This window comes from Pipistrellus kuhlii, unplaced genomic scaffold, assembly GCF_014108245.1.
Source record: "Pipistrellus kuhlii isolate mPipKuh1 unplaced genomic scaffold, mPipKuh1.p scaffold_m20_p_3, whole genome shotgun sequence".
In the NCBI taxonomy this organism is placed as follows: domain Eukaryota; kingdom Metazoa; phylum Chordata; class Mammalia; order Chiroptera; family Vespertilionidae; genus Pipistrellus; species Pipistrellus kuhlii.
Window position 1 is genome coordinate 29,223,012 of NW_023425529.1, and position 14,624 is coordinate 29,237,635.

At 38.8% G+C, this 14,624-nt stretch overlaps 1 protein-coding gene across 9 annotated transcripts in view; it reads right to left on the minus strand.

Annotated features, from left to right (window-relative positions):
• ITPR2 (inositol 1,4,5-trisphosphate receptor type 2) overlaps positions 1-14,624 on the minus strand; it is a 424,574-nt gene that overhangs the window by 321,307 nt on the left and 88,643 nt on the right. For 8 of the 9 annotated variants that reach the window (XM_036459157.2, XM_045587857.1, XM_045587855.1 and 5 more), the window contains exons 5-9: positions 12,374-12,532; positions 6,535-6,633; positions 6,145-6,228; positions 5,695-5,841; positions 1,487-1,582 (exon numbers count right to left, since the gene is read on the minus strand). In XM_036459157.2, coding sequence (XP_036315050.1) covers positions 1,487-1,582; positions 5,695-5,841; positions 6,145-6,228; positions 6,535-6,633; positions 12,374-12,532 — 585 coding nt within the window. Of the gene's footprint in view, positions 1-1,486; positions 1,583-5,694; positions 5,842-6,144; positions 6,229-6,534; positions 6,634-10,737; positions 10,855-12,373; positions 12,533-14,624 lie in introns of those variants that run through there. The other variant, XM_045587860.1, reaches the window with a different exon arrangement.

The following is a 14,624-nucleotide window of genomic DNA, read 5'->3' on the forward strand; positions in this document are numbered from 1 at the left end:
AATCTTACTATATAAATATTGTGATTATCCCCCTTTCACCAGAGGATACTGAAGCTTAGAGAGATTAATTTGCCCAAATGTGGTTCCAAATGCTTCTCAGATACAAATCCCTAAATTCTCCTTCCCAGTATAGAAGCCTGAATAGCTTCTTTATACTCCTTAATTCATCCCAAATACATTCATCAAATAAGTTCTAGGCACTGTCCTAGGTGCAGGGGAAACAGTGGTGATGTTAAGAAAATTCCCTCTCTTAATAGAACATACATTCTGATAGAGAAAGATAATAAGTATGTATAATAGAAAATGCACAACAAATCAGATGGCAGTAAACACAGATTAATAGGATGGAGAGGGCATGGGGTGGGTGCCAGTTTAGATAGGGGATCGGCATGTTTATAGAAATGTCCTGTGTCCCACACCTTTTTCTCATCAGTTCTCCATCCCCACTTTCTCACCCTCCCTCATATCTAAACCCCAAAGTTAGATAAGTAATACCAAAAACCCCAAATGCTGGTTGTAAATCTCAGAAGAAACAAAGTTGAAAAACAAAAACAGAGTTGAGTAGAATGAAAAGATCTTTTCATACATCTTTAAAAAAACAACAGTATTTTCTAAATTATTTTCAATTTAGATAACCACCCTTTAATCAAATCATTTCTAAAACCTCTATGCTTTTACTTTTCTCCACCCTTCCTGTCTATATGATTATAAGCAATGCTTTCAGCGGAGAAAGAAAAGAGCTTACATGTTTTTACCATATTTATTGACAGTTCTCAGAAAATTCTATGTCTGGGCAAGAAAACCCTTTCCTCTCCAGGGTTGTCAACAATGAAAGCCACCCAACAGTGAAACAGTGGCCCCTGGGGATAAACCTGAAACTACCCAGACTATACAACAATGAGCTGATCACCTCTCCAATGCAGACACTCTGAAAGAGTGAAGCTCCATGGGAAATTTTAGGACCAATCACATGAATATGCAAATCAGATACCCCATTCCACTTGACCTTCCAGTAAACCAACCCCCAGGGTTCTGCTGCTGTTTAATATTTTTATTGCTGACACTATTACAGATGTCCCCCATTGTCCGTCCTTTACTCACCTCATGCCAGCCCCAGGCCTCATCCCCCCTCCCTCTGGCCATCACTGTTGTCTATGACCATGGGTTATGCATATATGTTCTTTGCCTAATCTCTTCACCTTCTTTCATCGGCCCCCTTCCCTCTGACATATGTCAATCTGTTCCATGTACCCATGCCTCTCATTTTATGTTGTTTAAGACAAAGATTATTTGAAGGCTTCAGTTAATGTTCACATTTGAAGAAAAATGTATCCGTCAACCCAGAACACGATAGGCAGTAATGAAACGTGTATAATGTCCCAATTTGGACTTGCTCCTGCAAATATTATATATTTTAGAAAACCTAACTGCCTATTTCCCTATTTCAGAATCAGAGATTCCATAGCACTACATCCATCAGTCTTACCTCTGCCGCCAAGTAGTTCCCAGTTGCAAGGTGTTTGAATCTGAACAAGCTGTTCCACTGCCCCGCACCCCCACGGCATGGGTCGTGATGAACCACCTGCAGACAGAAAGAGCAGGGACCATAATGGCTAAAGCATATTCATGGACCTGGCAAGCAAATGCCAACAGTTTACAAAGGGTGCCTGCCTGCTGATGCTAACTCTTCAAATCTGTGTTTTCGTGAGAGGACAACGTGGCAAAAAAATAAAAGTCCCCATAAACGAGCAAAGGACATAACAGTGAACTCACTGTACATGCATGATAATACGCTTTATGTCTGCAAATACAGCTTCACTGAAAAGACATAGTCCCAGGCCAAAACTGGAAATATGGTGGGGTTCCCCCCATTTGTTATTTAAGCATTCATTCAACAAACAGTATGAAAAACCTGTAATGTGCCAGGTGGTCTTCTAGACAATAGGGACACAGCAAAGAACAAGGCTAGAGCTTTCAATGAATAAGATTTGAGGAACCAGGGAAGGCTACTTTAGCATGGACCTCAGCCTAAGACAAGACACACAGCATGAGGAGGTGATGTATGAGCAGAAACCCAGAGATAAGAATGAGACAGTCATGCAGAGAGATTGGAAGAGCTCATTCCAGGCAGAGAGAACCACAAATGCCCAGGCCTGGAGGTCTGGACAATTTAATTCTTGGCCCTTCCCATGTGTGCTTCTGGCTAGCACCAGGTCCTTTGATGCCTGTCCTTGGAAGTGGCCTTGCCCCAAATGCTGAGCCACTAGGCTGGTTGAGAATAAAAGCAGAAGATCTGAAACAGGTGGTAATGGCCAGTTTGGTGCAGTAGTAAGACTCGGGCTTTACAGCCTGAAGATGACTGTGTTTGAGTCCCAGCCCAGCCAGGTACTATGGAATTATTGCAGTGAATAATTTAACATCTTCAAGCCTTTTTCTTCGTGTATAAAGTGGGTTTAATTCATAGGATTGTTGTGGTGATAACTATCATAAGACATACCAGACCGCTAGGAGTACTTTTCATCATTCTCCCTCAACAGTTAGCTTCTTTTTATTAATACTGATCACTCCAGAACTCCTGCTCAGTCCCATGTTCTGTGTGCTAATATATATGCAACTTCCTATGCCTTTTGTTAGACTCCATCTTCTATGTCTTCTCCTACTCCAATAGCTCCAATGAGATAATTATGAAAATACTTCCAAGTGGATAAAGTCTTTAAAACCAGCCCATCCTATAAGGCTCAGTTTTCAAATCAAACTTCTTCCACAAATCCTTTGCTAATCACATCAGCATCTGTGACCTTGTCAATGTCTGAATTCTTGCTCCCTTGGGGGAGCCATAGATACCTTCGAGAATCTGATAAATCTTGGTTTTCTTATGTACACACACACACACACACACACACACACATTTTGTATACACATACTAGAGATTAACAAATAACTTGAAAATCACCATTGATCCCAGACTAAGAACTAGCCTATAGTAGGCCTAGCAATGGGAGTACGGCTCCCTAGGGGACAATTTGGAGATACAGAAAGGAAGATGTTTTCATTTGTCACAGTGACTTGGGAGGAATGCTTTTGGCATAAAGGGCAGAGGACAAGACATCATACATCCTGCAATTCACACATGTTAACATACAGGGCCATCCCACCTTCACCCTCCCATGCTTCCCTGTATTACAGGGGCAGGAAGCCTGGCTGGTGGGGTTCTGGAGACATTTCATCAGAATTGGAAGCAAAGTATAGAGAGGATCCTCTTTTGGCTCCAGGAAAGGTGGTGGCAGCTGCCTGGTGAAGGCTCCTACCTGGTGGGGTGCAGGCTCCTGCTGGCTGGGATGCAGGCTCCCACAGGGTGGGGGGTATTCTCCTACGGGGGGAGGGGGAGTAGACACCTACAGTCTAGGGTGCAGGCTCCTACTGGCTGGGATGCAGGCTCCTACAGGGTAGAATGCAGGCTCCTACAAAGTAGGGTACAGGCTCCCACAGGGTGGGGTGCAGGCTCCTACAGGGTGGGATGCAGGCTCACTGCATGGGTGGGTGAGGACTCCCAAAGCACAGGAGGAGAAGCCTGGACGGGCTCAGAGGAGGGGCAGTAGTGGGTTACTGCACTGCAGATCCTCATATAAGACCATTGCTCCCGACCTGTTTCCCCATCCAGTCCTTCCAGTAACACTGAAACCTAATTTCCTATATGAAATACCTCTTTTCTTGAAACACTTGATGCTCAGACTTCCTGACTGATAAACTATACAACAGAGAAATGTGTCCCAGCCTACTTCCTTCAAATCTCCTACAGAAAGAAACCCGCCACAAATATAAATTGGTAATACTTTGATACATAATCATACTAAAAAGTATTTACATCAAGTTATATGAGAAGGCCAATAATTTAAGAGAAATACACTCTGAAGAGAGAAACTTAAATGAATTCAAGACATCTCAACATTATTGAATAATTTATTCGCTCTCTCCCTTCTGACTGCTCAGCGGGTTATAACATTTCCAACTAATGCATTTTGTTGAAATGGATTTCAATGCAGTGGTACAGTTACAGCCAAAGCTATAAAATTAATAGCAAATATATTGAAAAGATTCAAAACTCCTTTCAACAAATTTAGAGCCAAACATCAAATAGGCAGAGGCACATGAAATGCAGGGAATTCACTGTAGAGGGAAGTCATTATGTGGCCTTTTCATCATTGTATTTCATTAATAAAGTTTTAAAATAGTATCTCACATTATTGTTATCCCTTTATTTTATTTTTTAATTTTTGGAGCATACTGATAAGAAATTTATGGTAGAAAATGCATATTTTAATTATCAATTTCTTTTCAGGTAACTTATCTTTCAGTCTTACCAGGATGAGAGAAGTTGTCAGGAGAAGTCTAGGGTGATGGCTCTTTTCCCCAACACCTTCTCAATTCCTTATCTCCCCCTGAGGGATATGGTCTCTCCTGTATGCCACAGACTGAAAGGATGCCTCAACAAGTGGCAGATTTCAAGATAGAAAATACATTTTTGTGCTATTTCATCTCTATTACAAACCATGTCATCACTTAGAGAATTATTTTGATGTTACACTTATAATTAAGGCTCAGCTCATATGCATAAACATCATACTACTTCATTTCTCTGTTTCAGTAGTCTGTAATTTGCCTTATTGTCCCTGTTTCAATTATGGTTATTTCCCTCTTTTATAATCATGTACAATTAAGTCTCTTCTGTTAAGCACTAAAGAGTTTAATTATGCACCTCTGCTCTTTCATTTTCCTGTGCTCACATAGAATGCTGTCTTACCCTCTGCATTTACCACTTCTCTTGTGTATCCTTCAAAGCTAGGTATACATATACTATCTTCTAGAGTACAATTCTACATGTTGAAGTACATATTATTTTATTATAAAGTATTTTCCTTTTATTTCTCCATCGTATTATAATTTGGGGCATTTTATTAATTTTTAATCATGAGAATATTTAGATAATATTACCTATGAGTTTCATTTTAGGATATTAAAGTATCAGAGAATATATGCTGTAAAGGGGAAGTAATTGGATTTAAGGTGGTTGAGATCCAATGTATAAGCCTGGATATTCATTAAGTCAAGATGGAATTTATCAGATGTTGGCTTGTTTATAAGAAATTGTGCATATGTTATCTCCTCCACTGTATAGAAAGGTTCTGTAAAGAAAAATCGATATCTTACATTTTCATAATTACTCTACCATATTGGGACATTTTAAAAATACTTTTCAAAGGTTGAATGAATCCTTAACTATGGCTCTCCTCATCCCAATAGGAAACAAATGGCATCCCCAGAAGAACTAACTGTTCTTTGCAGGGATTGTAGGTCTGATGTTCACTTAAAGTGAGTCATCCTACCCCATCTTAACTCCAATGGCAGTGAGACATATCGCCTTCAGTCTTATCAATGTTGACAACAAACATGTCACAATGGATTTTTTAAAAGCAAAATCACATATATGCCCATCTTATACAAGAAGGAGACAGGTAAAGGAAGCAGTAATGTATCAAATCGGTCACAGCAATAAAGAGGTGCAAGTCAGTTCACAGAAAGTAATGTCTTATTGGTCTATCATACATGAAGCCTATAATGATAAAGCAATCAGCCTATTGAACCTTGTTTTGTTGATGTAAATACTTATTAAAAGCCAAATAATATTTCACACACCTCTATTTCCCAGAGCGCTTTAGAACTAGTAGCAGAAGTGGCTGATTGACGCAAGGTTGTACGAAGAAAAATGTGCTGTTTTTTCTCATATTCATCACAGGTCAGAAATTTCTCTTGTTCTGCATGAAACAATCTAACGACGTCACCCTAGAAAAACAAGTCAAGAAAACTGTATTATCAAGAAAAGGCTGACCATAAGACATAAGGACCAAGCGTATCTTTCTGATTTTGATAATCTTTTTAGTGTTTAACGATTATTTCTACATTTCAAAATACAGGAAAAAAACTAATGAAACACTTTTTGTGAGTATACAGCCACATTCTCGGTTTATAGGTTTATAGTCACATGCTAAACAATGAACACCAGGGGATGCACATGCTTTGCATCTGGAAGTTCAGTAAAACGACCTTTGATTCTTCCAGCAAATGTTCTGTGCAGCACATACTTACACCTTTCAGCACATCCTCTCGATAGGAACTATATTTCATAAATAAAGTGATTTTCCAGCTGGTGTTGCAATTAACAGCATTCACCTATTAATGAAGAAATGTCCAGTTATACCACTGCAGTTCCATGTTGTAACAGAAATTATTTCTTCAACTAGCAAAAGGTGAAAAACGACAACTTTGGACAATGATGTAGATACTTCCACACAAATGTCTCCAAAGGACCATCTGAAAATAGCAGTATAATAACTACTCATTATCTATTTGAGCCTTAGGAGTATTAATCAGCATCCCTAGACTTAAGCTTATGAAAACAATGCAAGGAACTATATGCCTTTTTTCCTCTCTCATGAGAAAAATCAACAAATTCATTTGTTTTCCTCCTGAACGTACCTCTTTGCACCCTGGGTTATCGAGAAGCTCTATGTTGCTCGCATGCAGTGGCTGCCCTGCGTTCACGGGCATCAGAACAACTTTATCGCCAACAACAATCTAGGAATCAGAAAGAAGTCGCCATTGAGACACTGCGTGGATCGTCTGTATTTGAAGCTAAACATAACTCTATGAAAGTCCTTTTTATTGACTTAACACCTGGCCTCTTTATCTTCCATACAAGCTTCCGTTCAATTCTTTTTCTCTTTCAGGTAAAATTCTTCTGATAAATGATCAGATAATCATGTCCCATAGTGCCCAACAGTCTGAACTCATAAAGCTTGTGTAGATCCTTTTTTTTAATCAGTCTTCTTTTTCAATGAGAGCTTTCTTAACGTTAATAACAGGTCATTATTCCTCCCACAAGGTATTAATGCTGTGAGCACAGCAGACAGACACAGTGAATGCAACTGCCCCAAAAACCTATCCGCCTAAATAGTAGAACCACTTCAAGTAGAAGTAGGTAATGATATGCATTTGTATTATCTCTGGAACCAAGGACAGACCTGTTAAATTTGACACTACCTATCATCTCAGAAATTTGTTAAACATCCTAATGTCTTCTGGGTTCAGAAAATGTAGCATTAGGAACGACCTTACAGAACTATGTGTACTGTTTGTGGCTTTAAGCATCTCCTTCAATTTTATCTTAAACATATCAAACTAATAGTGCTCCTTAATCCTGGTGTTCAATTTAAAATTAAAATTAAAATTGGATATGGGAAAAATGCTCTACAGAAGTCTAAGTTGATTTTTTTTTTCATTTATGCTATCATTATCTGCTTTATCTTTAAGCACTTTTATTTATAACTCAAAATGTGAAGAAATTAACTTATGCATTCTTAATTATAATAATGAACAGTTTAATTTTATAGATAGTGAAGTTGCTTTTGTCATTAAGTTCCATCAAAGACTTATTACTGAAGTACCTACACTGCCATTTATAGAATTGCTCACCATCTGGGAATTGAAAACAAATACCTTCCTTATGCATATTTCACAGCAACTAAATATTAGAAGAAATACATTTGATAGACAACTGAGAAACAAATTAGGACTTTGACAACAATAAACAGAACTTCTCCCTGTTCTACACCAAGACCTAGGCCAAGATATTAAGAAATATAATTTCACATTTTCATGTAAATTAAGCTTTTATGGGAATTATATATACAGGAATTATATACAGGAATCCACATTCACACATGGTACTGTGGTCACATATCTGGAGATTCAAATATGACAGAGAAGCCTGGTTTGCAGAAATAGCTACTAAAGATCTCCCTGCCTTTCAAGTCATCATCAGCCAGATGATGTGACACACAGACCCATCATAGAAACTCCCTGTGTACAGACAAGGAGAGATCAAGAAACAGTGCTGAGGGAGAGGTAAAGGGGGCAGAGCTGGTTTATTTTTGTGTCAAAAAAGAAGGAAGGGAGTAAAAGTATATGCTTAAGAAACCCTTCTAGAGGCTAACTGGGAGATGGGTGGGAACTGGGGTGACGGTAAAAAGGCTAGAAGATGTTTCACAATACATCTTTTTTTAAATATATTTTATTGATTTTTTTTTTTACAGAGAGAGAGAGGATAGGTAGTCCATAGAGAAACATCAAAGAGAGAGAAACATCGATCAGCCACCTCCCACACACACCCCACTAGGGATGTGCCTGCACCAAGGTTCATGCCCTTAACCAGAATCAAACCTGGGACTCTTCAGTCTGCAGGCCAACACTATCCACTGAGCAAAACCGGCCAGGGCTCACAATATATCTTTATAGTATCTTTAATTTTGAAAAATGAATTGGTATTTCTTAAAATTAAATATAAACAAGAACATATAGAAGTCAACATGACATAAACATATTCCCAACATCCTCAAAAAAAAGACACCACAACTTGTTATTGCACATGACACCAAGGCAGCTCTGACTCAGCCACATGCAAGGCTGAGTGTCCTCCTTACTATAAACAGTGGGACTGACACCACAGCCTGGCGAGGCTGCATCTGGTTTTCCAGTTTCTTAAAGAACAGTTGGGTCTGGTTTACTATGTCATTCTTATCTGAACCAAAGTAAATATCAGCCAGTAAGTTGCTAAATGTAATTCTATATTTTAGCTATGTTCTTCCAAATAGAAGAATACTTTTGGTTGCACTAATATTCACTGCTCTAAGTCTTACTATTTTACTATAGTTGTTTGGAAGCTTTGAGCCAATCCATATATTATATGTACTTTAAAATATCAATATTCTTATTGATTTCAGAGAGGAAGGGAGAGGGATAGAGAGATAGACACATCAGTGTTGAGAAAGAATCATTGATCAGCTGTCTCCTGGCAAGCAGGGATAGAACCCACAACCCAGGCATATGCCTGGACCAGGAATTGAACTGTGACTTCCTGGTTCATAGGTTGACAACCACTGAACTACCTCGGCCAGGCACAACTTACATATTATAACAACTTACATAATGAGACTAGCCACATAAGCAAAATGTTCCAAATTCTAAGGTTTCATAAGAACAGTATCCACAAAGAGAGTCTAACATTAATTCATTGATATCCAGGTCATTTCCTAATGATTAAGACTTAGAGTTGAATAAGACTTTCAAATGAAACAAGCAGTATGCCAATCACAAGAAATGAAAAAGAACAGTAAGAGATGAATAGAGGAATACAAAAGAGGATAAGAAATAGTTCCTCCTCTCAAAGAATACTTAGATAACTTGGTAAATATGGACCTTGGAAAGATCCTCAGAAGAGTGCAGCCTGGAGCCTGATCCACCGATGGAAGTCAGCTGTCTTCTGAAAAGCTATCTATTAAATACAGGACTTGAGATAAAGACATTTTCTGCCACATCACATTTGCTCTAGTGCACAAACATCTAAACATTTCAATTCCAAAAGCACTTCTATCGATTCTACTTAACAGCCAGGTGAAATTCAAGCTGGGATTTTACTGAAAATGAAGAATATTCAATACATCTAGCAGTTACCCTTCTTTTGAAGTGGCATCTGGTATCGGGGAAAGAACCTTGCAGGATAAAGCAAGACCATCAGTCTTAGCCCTGACTTTGCTATAAATTCAAGGAGTCCAGTTTTGCAAAATAGCAAAACCTACTTGCTTTTTGAAGAGTCTCTTTCCTTAAGAGTTGAATTTTTCTCTTGATTGAAAGAGGCCTATCCTTTTCTCACTTTTAAAATCTACCATCATGATAAAGAACTAATGTCTTCTTAGATCAAAGTTGAAAATGAAAAAACTGACTATTCAATCATGGGAAGATGAATGAAAATAAAATATTTATGTACTCTGCTCAAGGCTTCCCCCAGTGACTTCCTAGCTACTCAACAGCAAGCAAGGGCTTCTATACAGCTGGAAGTTGAGGAATCCATGAATCTATTTTCCCCCAAACTATCCCAAAATTCTTTAGACATATGACAAAGATACAGAAACCATTGCTTTTTGAAGATATAAGCATTTTTCTCCCCAGCCTCATTCTTGTGTTTCATTTCAGTAACCAAACATCTTGTTGAATACTTATAACCTGAAAGTAATTGCTAAATAGTAAAAAAAATAATCTTAAAGGTCCTTTGAACCTTGCAATTTCCTCTTCTAAGTTTATTATGGTTTCTTTAAATCAGTAAATATTAAGCCATTTGTTGTGAAGTGACAGTATTTGCATTTGCCTCCAATATAATACTGTAGACTTAATATTTTAGAAAAAAAATGCTGCTTATTCCTAAGGAAGAAAATGAGCATTACAATACAACTATTTACGTGGCAAATACAGGGTTGTGGCTGTGCTTATGCTTTCACAGCATCCTCCGTCACACACAAAAGCTGCACGGTGGTGAGCAACAACAGTGAGCCATTTCAGCAGACAGCGATGCGGGGGGTTGTTTCAGCCATGCTTTATGAAGCACATCTATACCAAAGGATTTCTGTGGCACCTAACAATTGCCATGTCCATTTTAACCAAGACCTAGTGTTTGGGTGGTGGCTTCTTTTTATTTCCACAATACAACTAATGATTTCAAATAGTTCATTACATTCAACTCTCTGTTGACCCTTGAAAGGCACTTGGAAGCAGGGAAGGAACAAATAGAATAAATAAATAAACAGGATAGAATGCATTTTTTTTTTAATCTACAGCTAATCTAATCACCTGTTATATCCAATCATTTCATCACATTCCTTCAGTGATTGAACTCCTGTTTTGTCTATTTTGACATTTAATTTTCATGGGCCTCCTAAAGACAGGGACACTACTCAGGCAGTCAGGGGAGGTTTGGGGGGAGGGCGGGGGAAGACAAGCAAAACAAGGAAAGGAATAAGTTGTTCATAAACATAATCAGCCCCTGAATAATTGAGAGTTGATTGTAATTAACTACCTATTCAAATTAAAATATATGTATCATGCTCACAGCACATATCACTTGATGCCAAAAGAAAAAGAGAAGAAGAAAAAAAAAAAGGCAAGACTTGTTTCTTGAGGAATCAACACAAGACCTAAAGTGCATTACATCTCTCATGCCATGCTGCACCCGAACCTTACCTAGAAGGACATCACCAGATAATTTTTAACAAATTAAACCATGAAGCTTGCATCCTGTGGAATAGACTTTGTACTTCAAAATTCACTGAAAAATAGATTCATTATAAAGGAAGACATTTCTAAGACAATAAATATCCAACAAGATCTATATATATAAAAGACCAAGCTACCAGTATGACTGGCTGGTAGCTGATGCAACATTGACCACGAGGGGGAAGATGCTCAATGCAAGACCTGCCCCCTGGTGGTCAGTGCACTACCACAGCCAATCTCCCACGATCCCACACCCAAGCCAGCTGCCCTGGGGGTGCAACAGCCCCAGTTTGCCTCGATCATTGGCCAGACCAAGGAACACCACCCATGCACAAATTTGTGCACCAGGCCTCTAGTTAAAATATAATTGAAAAAAATATCAGAATAATTACATTTTTATACTGTTCTGAACTTATAATTTTTTTTATCTCAATGATTTTTTTTTCTTGATCACCTGACCCCATATTTGTGGGGTATTCTATTTAGGAAACGTATTCAGTATTGACTACCAATCAGCATGTATTGAGCATCTCCTATGTGCTAAGGACTATCCCCCGCTACTTTATTACACATAAAAATATCTTACTGTGGGTCTTATTGAACCATTTCCCGTAATTTTTATTTTCTCTACTCTGTAAACCAGCACAAAATTTAGCAACTGCCAAAATTTACAGGAAACAATATGCACATATTCCACAACGTATGTTAAATGTCATCAAAGAGCAAGTGCCAAGCTATAGCTCTGCATCCATTACATGTCTATTAAGATGTATTAGACTGTAAACAGTAGACCAGAGAGCCAGCGAACAAAACACCACCATGGCTCACTGTGTTACTCTATTAATTCAAAGGAGCAGACACGTTGTGCTGGGCAGAGTTCTGCTTCCTTACAGCCAGGCTCCCTCCTGATTAGGCAGAAAAGCAAGCCCCACCTCTCTCTTCTAAAGCACAGCCAACATTAAGGTTACTTAAGTTCTCTGACACAAATTCGCGTTGGAAGATGATATTCTATTAGTTTAAACTCTGTCCTTTTAAAATTCCTGAGCACAATTTGTATGACAAATAAGTGCTTTTAACCTATTGAAGATAGGAATATTAAAATAATAGGTGAAGATTGAGAACTCTTAATTCCTTGTTACTTTATGGGTTCTCTCATGAAGAATTATTGTCTTTATGAATGCACTGTCATTCTCTTAATTTTATATGTACTTACATTGTCACCCTCGCTTCTCAGCTTCCAGAAGGGGTGAATGTAAAACCAAGACCCTTCATTTCCTGCAGCGTCCAAAGATACGCGCATGGCGTTCTTCTCCAGCAGAGCAGGTAACCTCTTGTTGACAGTCAGGTACTTGTTGCTCTTTATGTGCAGTAGCTGTAGGGAGAAGACATGGGTTACCACCTCATTCTGGGATTTCCTCTGTTAAATACATGTATACATTCGTACACGTATCATGGACCCACTTAACAAGGTAAAGATTAAACAAAAACTCCAAACTCACCAGCTTCCCAACTTGACTTCTTTGGATTCCTCCTCACCTCCATCCCCACTCTGCTTCATAATGAAGTGGGCACATGAGGAAAACCAGAAAACAACTCTGGCTGATTTTCCTCTCATTATAAATAATAAAATAAAACCATGCTTTCCAAAGGGACCTGGAAGTTCCCCCAAACCACATTCCTGCACAGCCACAAAAACAAACCGTACTACAGAGAAACCACAAAACTAAAATAATGTACAGACACACTTAGTATGAATAACCATCCCTGCACACAGACATCCCCATTCCTTCCTCTGTCGGGAGGTAGACGGCACAGTCTACACGGGCTGTACAACTTCTACGGATGCTGAGCCACCCCTTCTCTGATGAGCCCAGCAGTGCCATTTCTTGGATTTATTTTGTACTGCATGAACAAAACTTTTCCAAAACATTATTTTACTGAGTAGGAAGACTAAAACAAACAACCTTCCTTTCTATTATTACAATCATTTCAAAAATAAATGGTCATTTAAATACAATATAAGAAGGAAAATATCTCAAAATAAAGAGCAATTCTTTTTCTTCTTTTTTTGGGTGAGATTTTTTGGGGATCAATTTTAGAGAAAGAGGAGGGGAGAAAAAGAGGGGAGGGAGGGCAAAAGGGAAGGAGGAATGGAAGGAGGGAGGGAGGGAGGTAGATCACCTGCCTCCTGCATGCCCCCTATTGAAGATTGAGCCCACAACCCAGGCATGTGCTCCGAATGGGAATGGATTGGGCGACCTTTTGGTACATGGGATGACACCCCACCAACTGAACCACACTGGCCAGGGCAAGGGCAATTCTTTAACTTAAAAAAGAAATCAGCTTTTTGAAAAACTCATTATAATATCCTTGGTTTTTATCCTATATAATAAAAGGCTAATATGCAAATTGTCCTCTCAGGAGATAGACCAACTGGGACTTTGATTGCTCACTATGACGTGTGCTGACCACCAGGTGGCAGTGCAGAATGAAGAAAGTCCCCGGCTGGCAGCCAGCAGCCACTAGGGACCCTACCGGTGCACAAATTTCGTGCACTGAGCCTCTGGTTTTACCATAAACCACTGAAAACCCTCATGGGCCAACCCCACTTCTTTTGGACCCACCTGAGTGTTTTGTTTTGTTCCTTTTTTTAATGTATTTTTTATTATTGATAATATTTCAGATGTCCCCCAGTTTTCCTCCTTTTCCCCCCTCCACCCGGCTCCCACCCCAACCCACGCCTTTACAGCACTATTGTCTTCATCCATGGGCTATGCATATAAGTTCTTTAGTTAATTTCTTCCCCTCCACCGACACTTTCCTCTGAAATCTATCAGTCTGTTCCATGCTTCCACGTCTCTGAATCTATTTTGTTGGTCAGTTTATAATGTTCATTAGAACCCACATATAAGTGAGATCATGTGATATTTGTCTTTCTCTGACTGGCTTATTTCGCTTTGCCTCATACTCTTCAGGTCCATCCATGCTGTCCCAAAGGGTAAGAGATCCTTTGACAGACTGGTTTTTATAAACATGCCTCACCCTTGACTTCACTAATTTGTTCAACACTTATTTTCCCTTTGACCCAGTTGCCTTATTTATTTCTATTTTATTTATTTCTATGTGGTATTTCTGAAAATGCCTTACATTCTTTTTGGAACAAGGTGGGGCATATAGTAACAAATAACCAAGTCAAAAGCTAATAAATCTAGTGAAACACAAGAAAGGAATGCAGCTGCGATAAATCAGTGTGCACGCTAATTGAAATGGAAGCTCTTCTAATAACAAGTCAAGGACAATTTCCATCGAAAAGTACAATTTGAAACTTTCCTCTCTCTACAAAGTGAAAAGATAAAGGTTCATAGGTTACACGTTAGCCCCCTTTAATACTAAAGGGCTATTTTATTACATGACCTAGTACCTCTATTACAAGTTTCCCTATCTTTTTCTTTTGGATGCAGTAA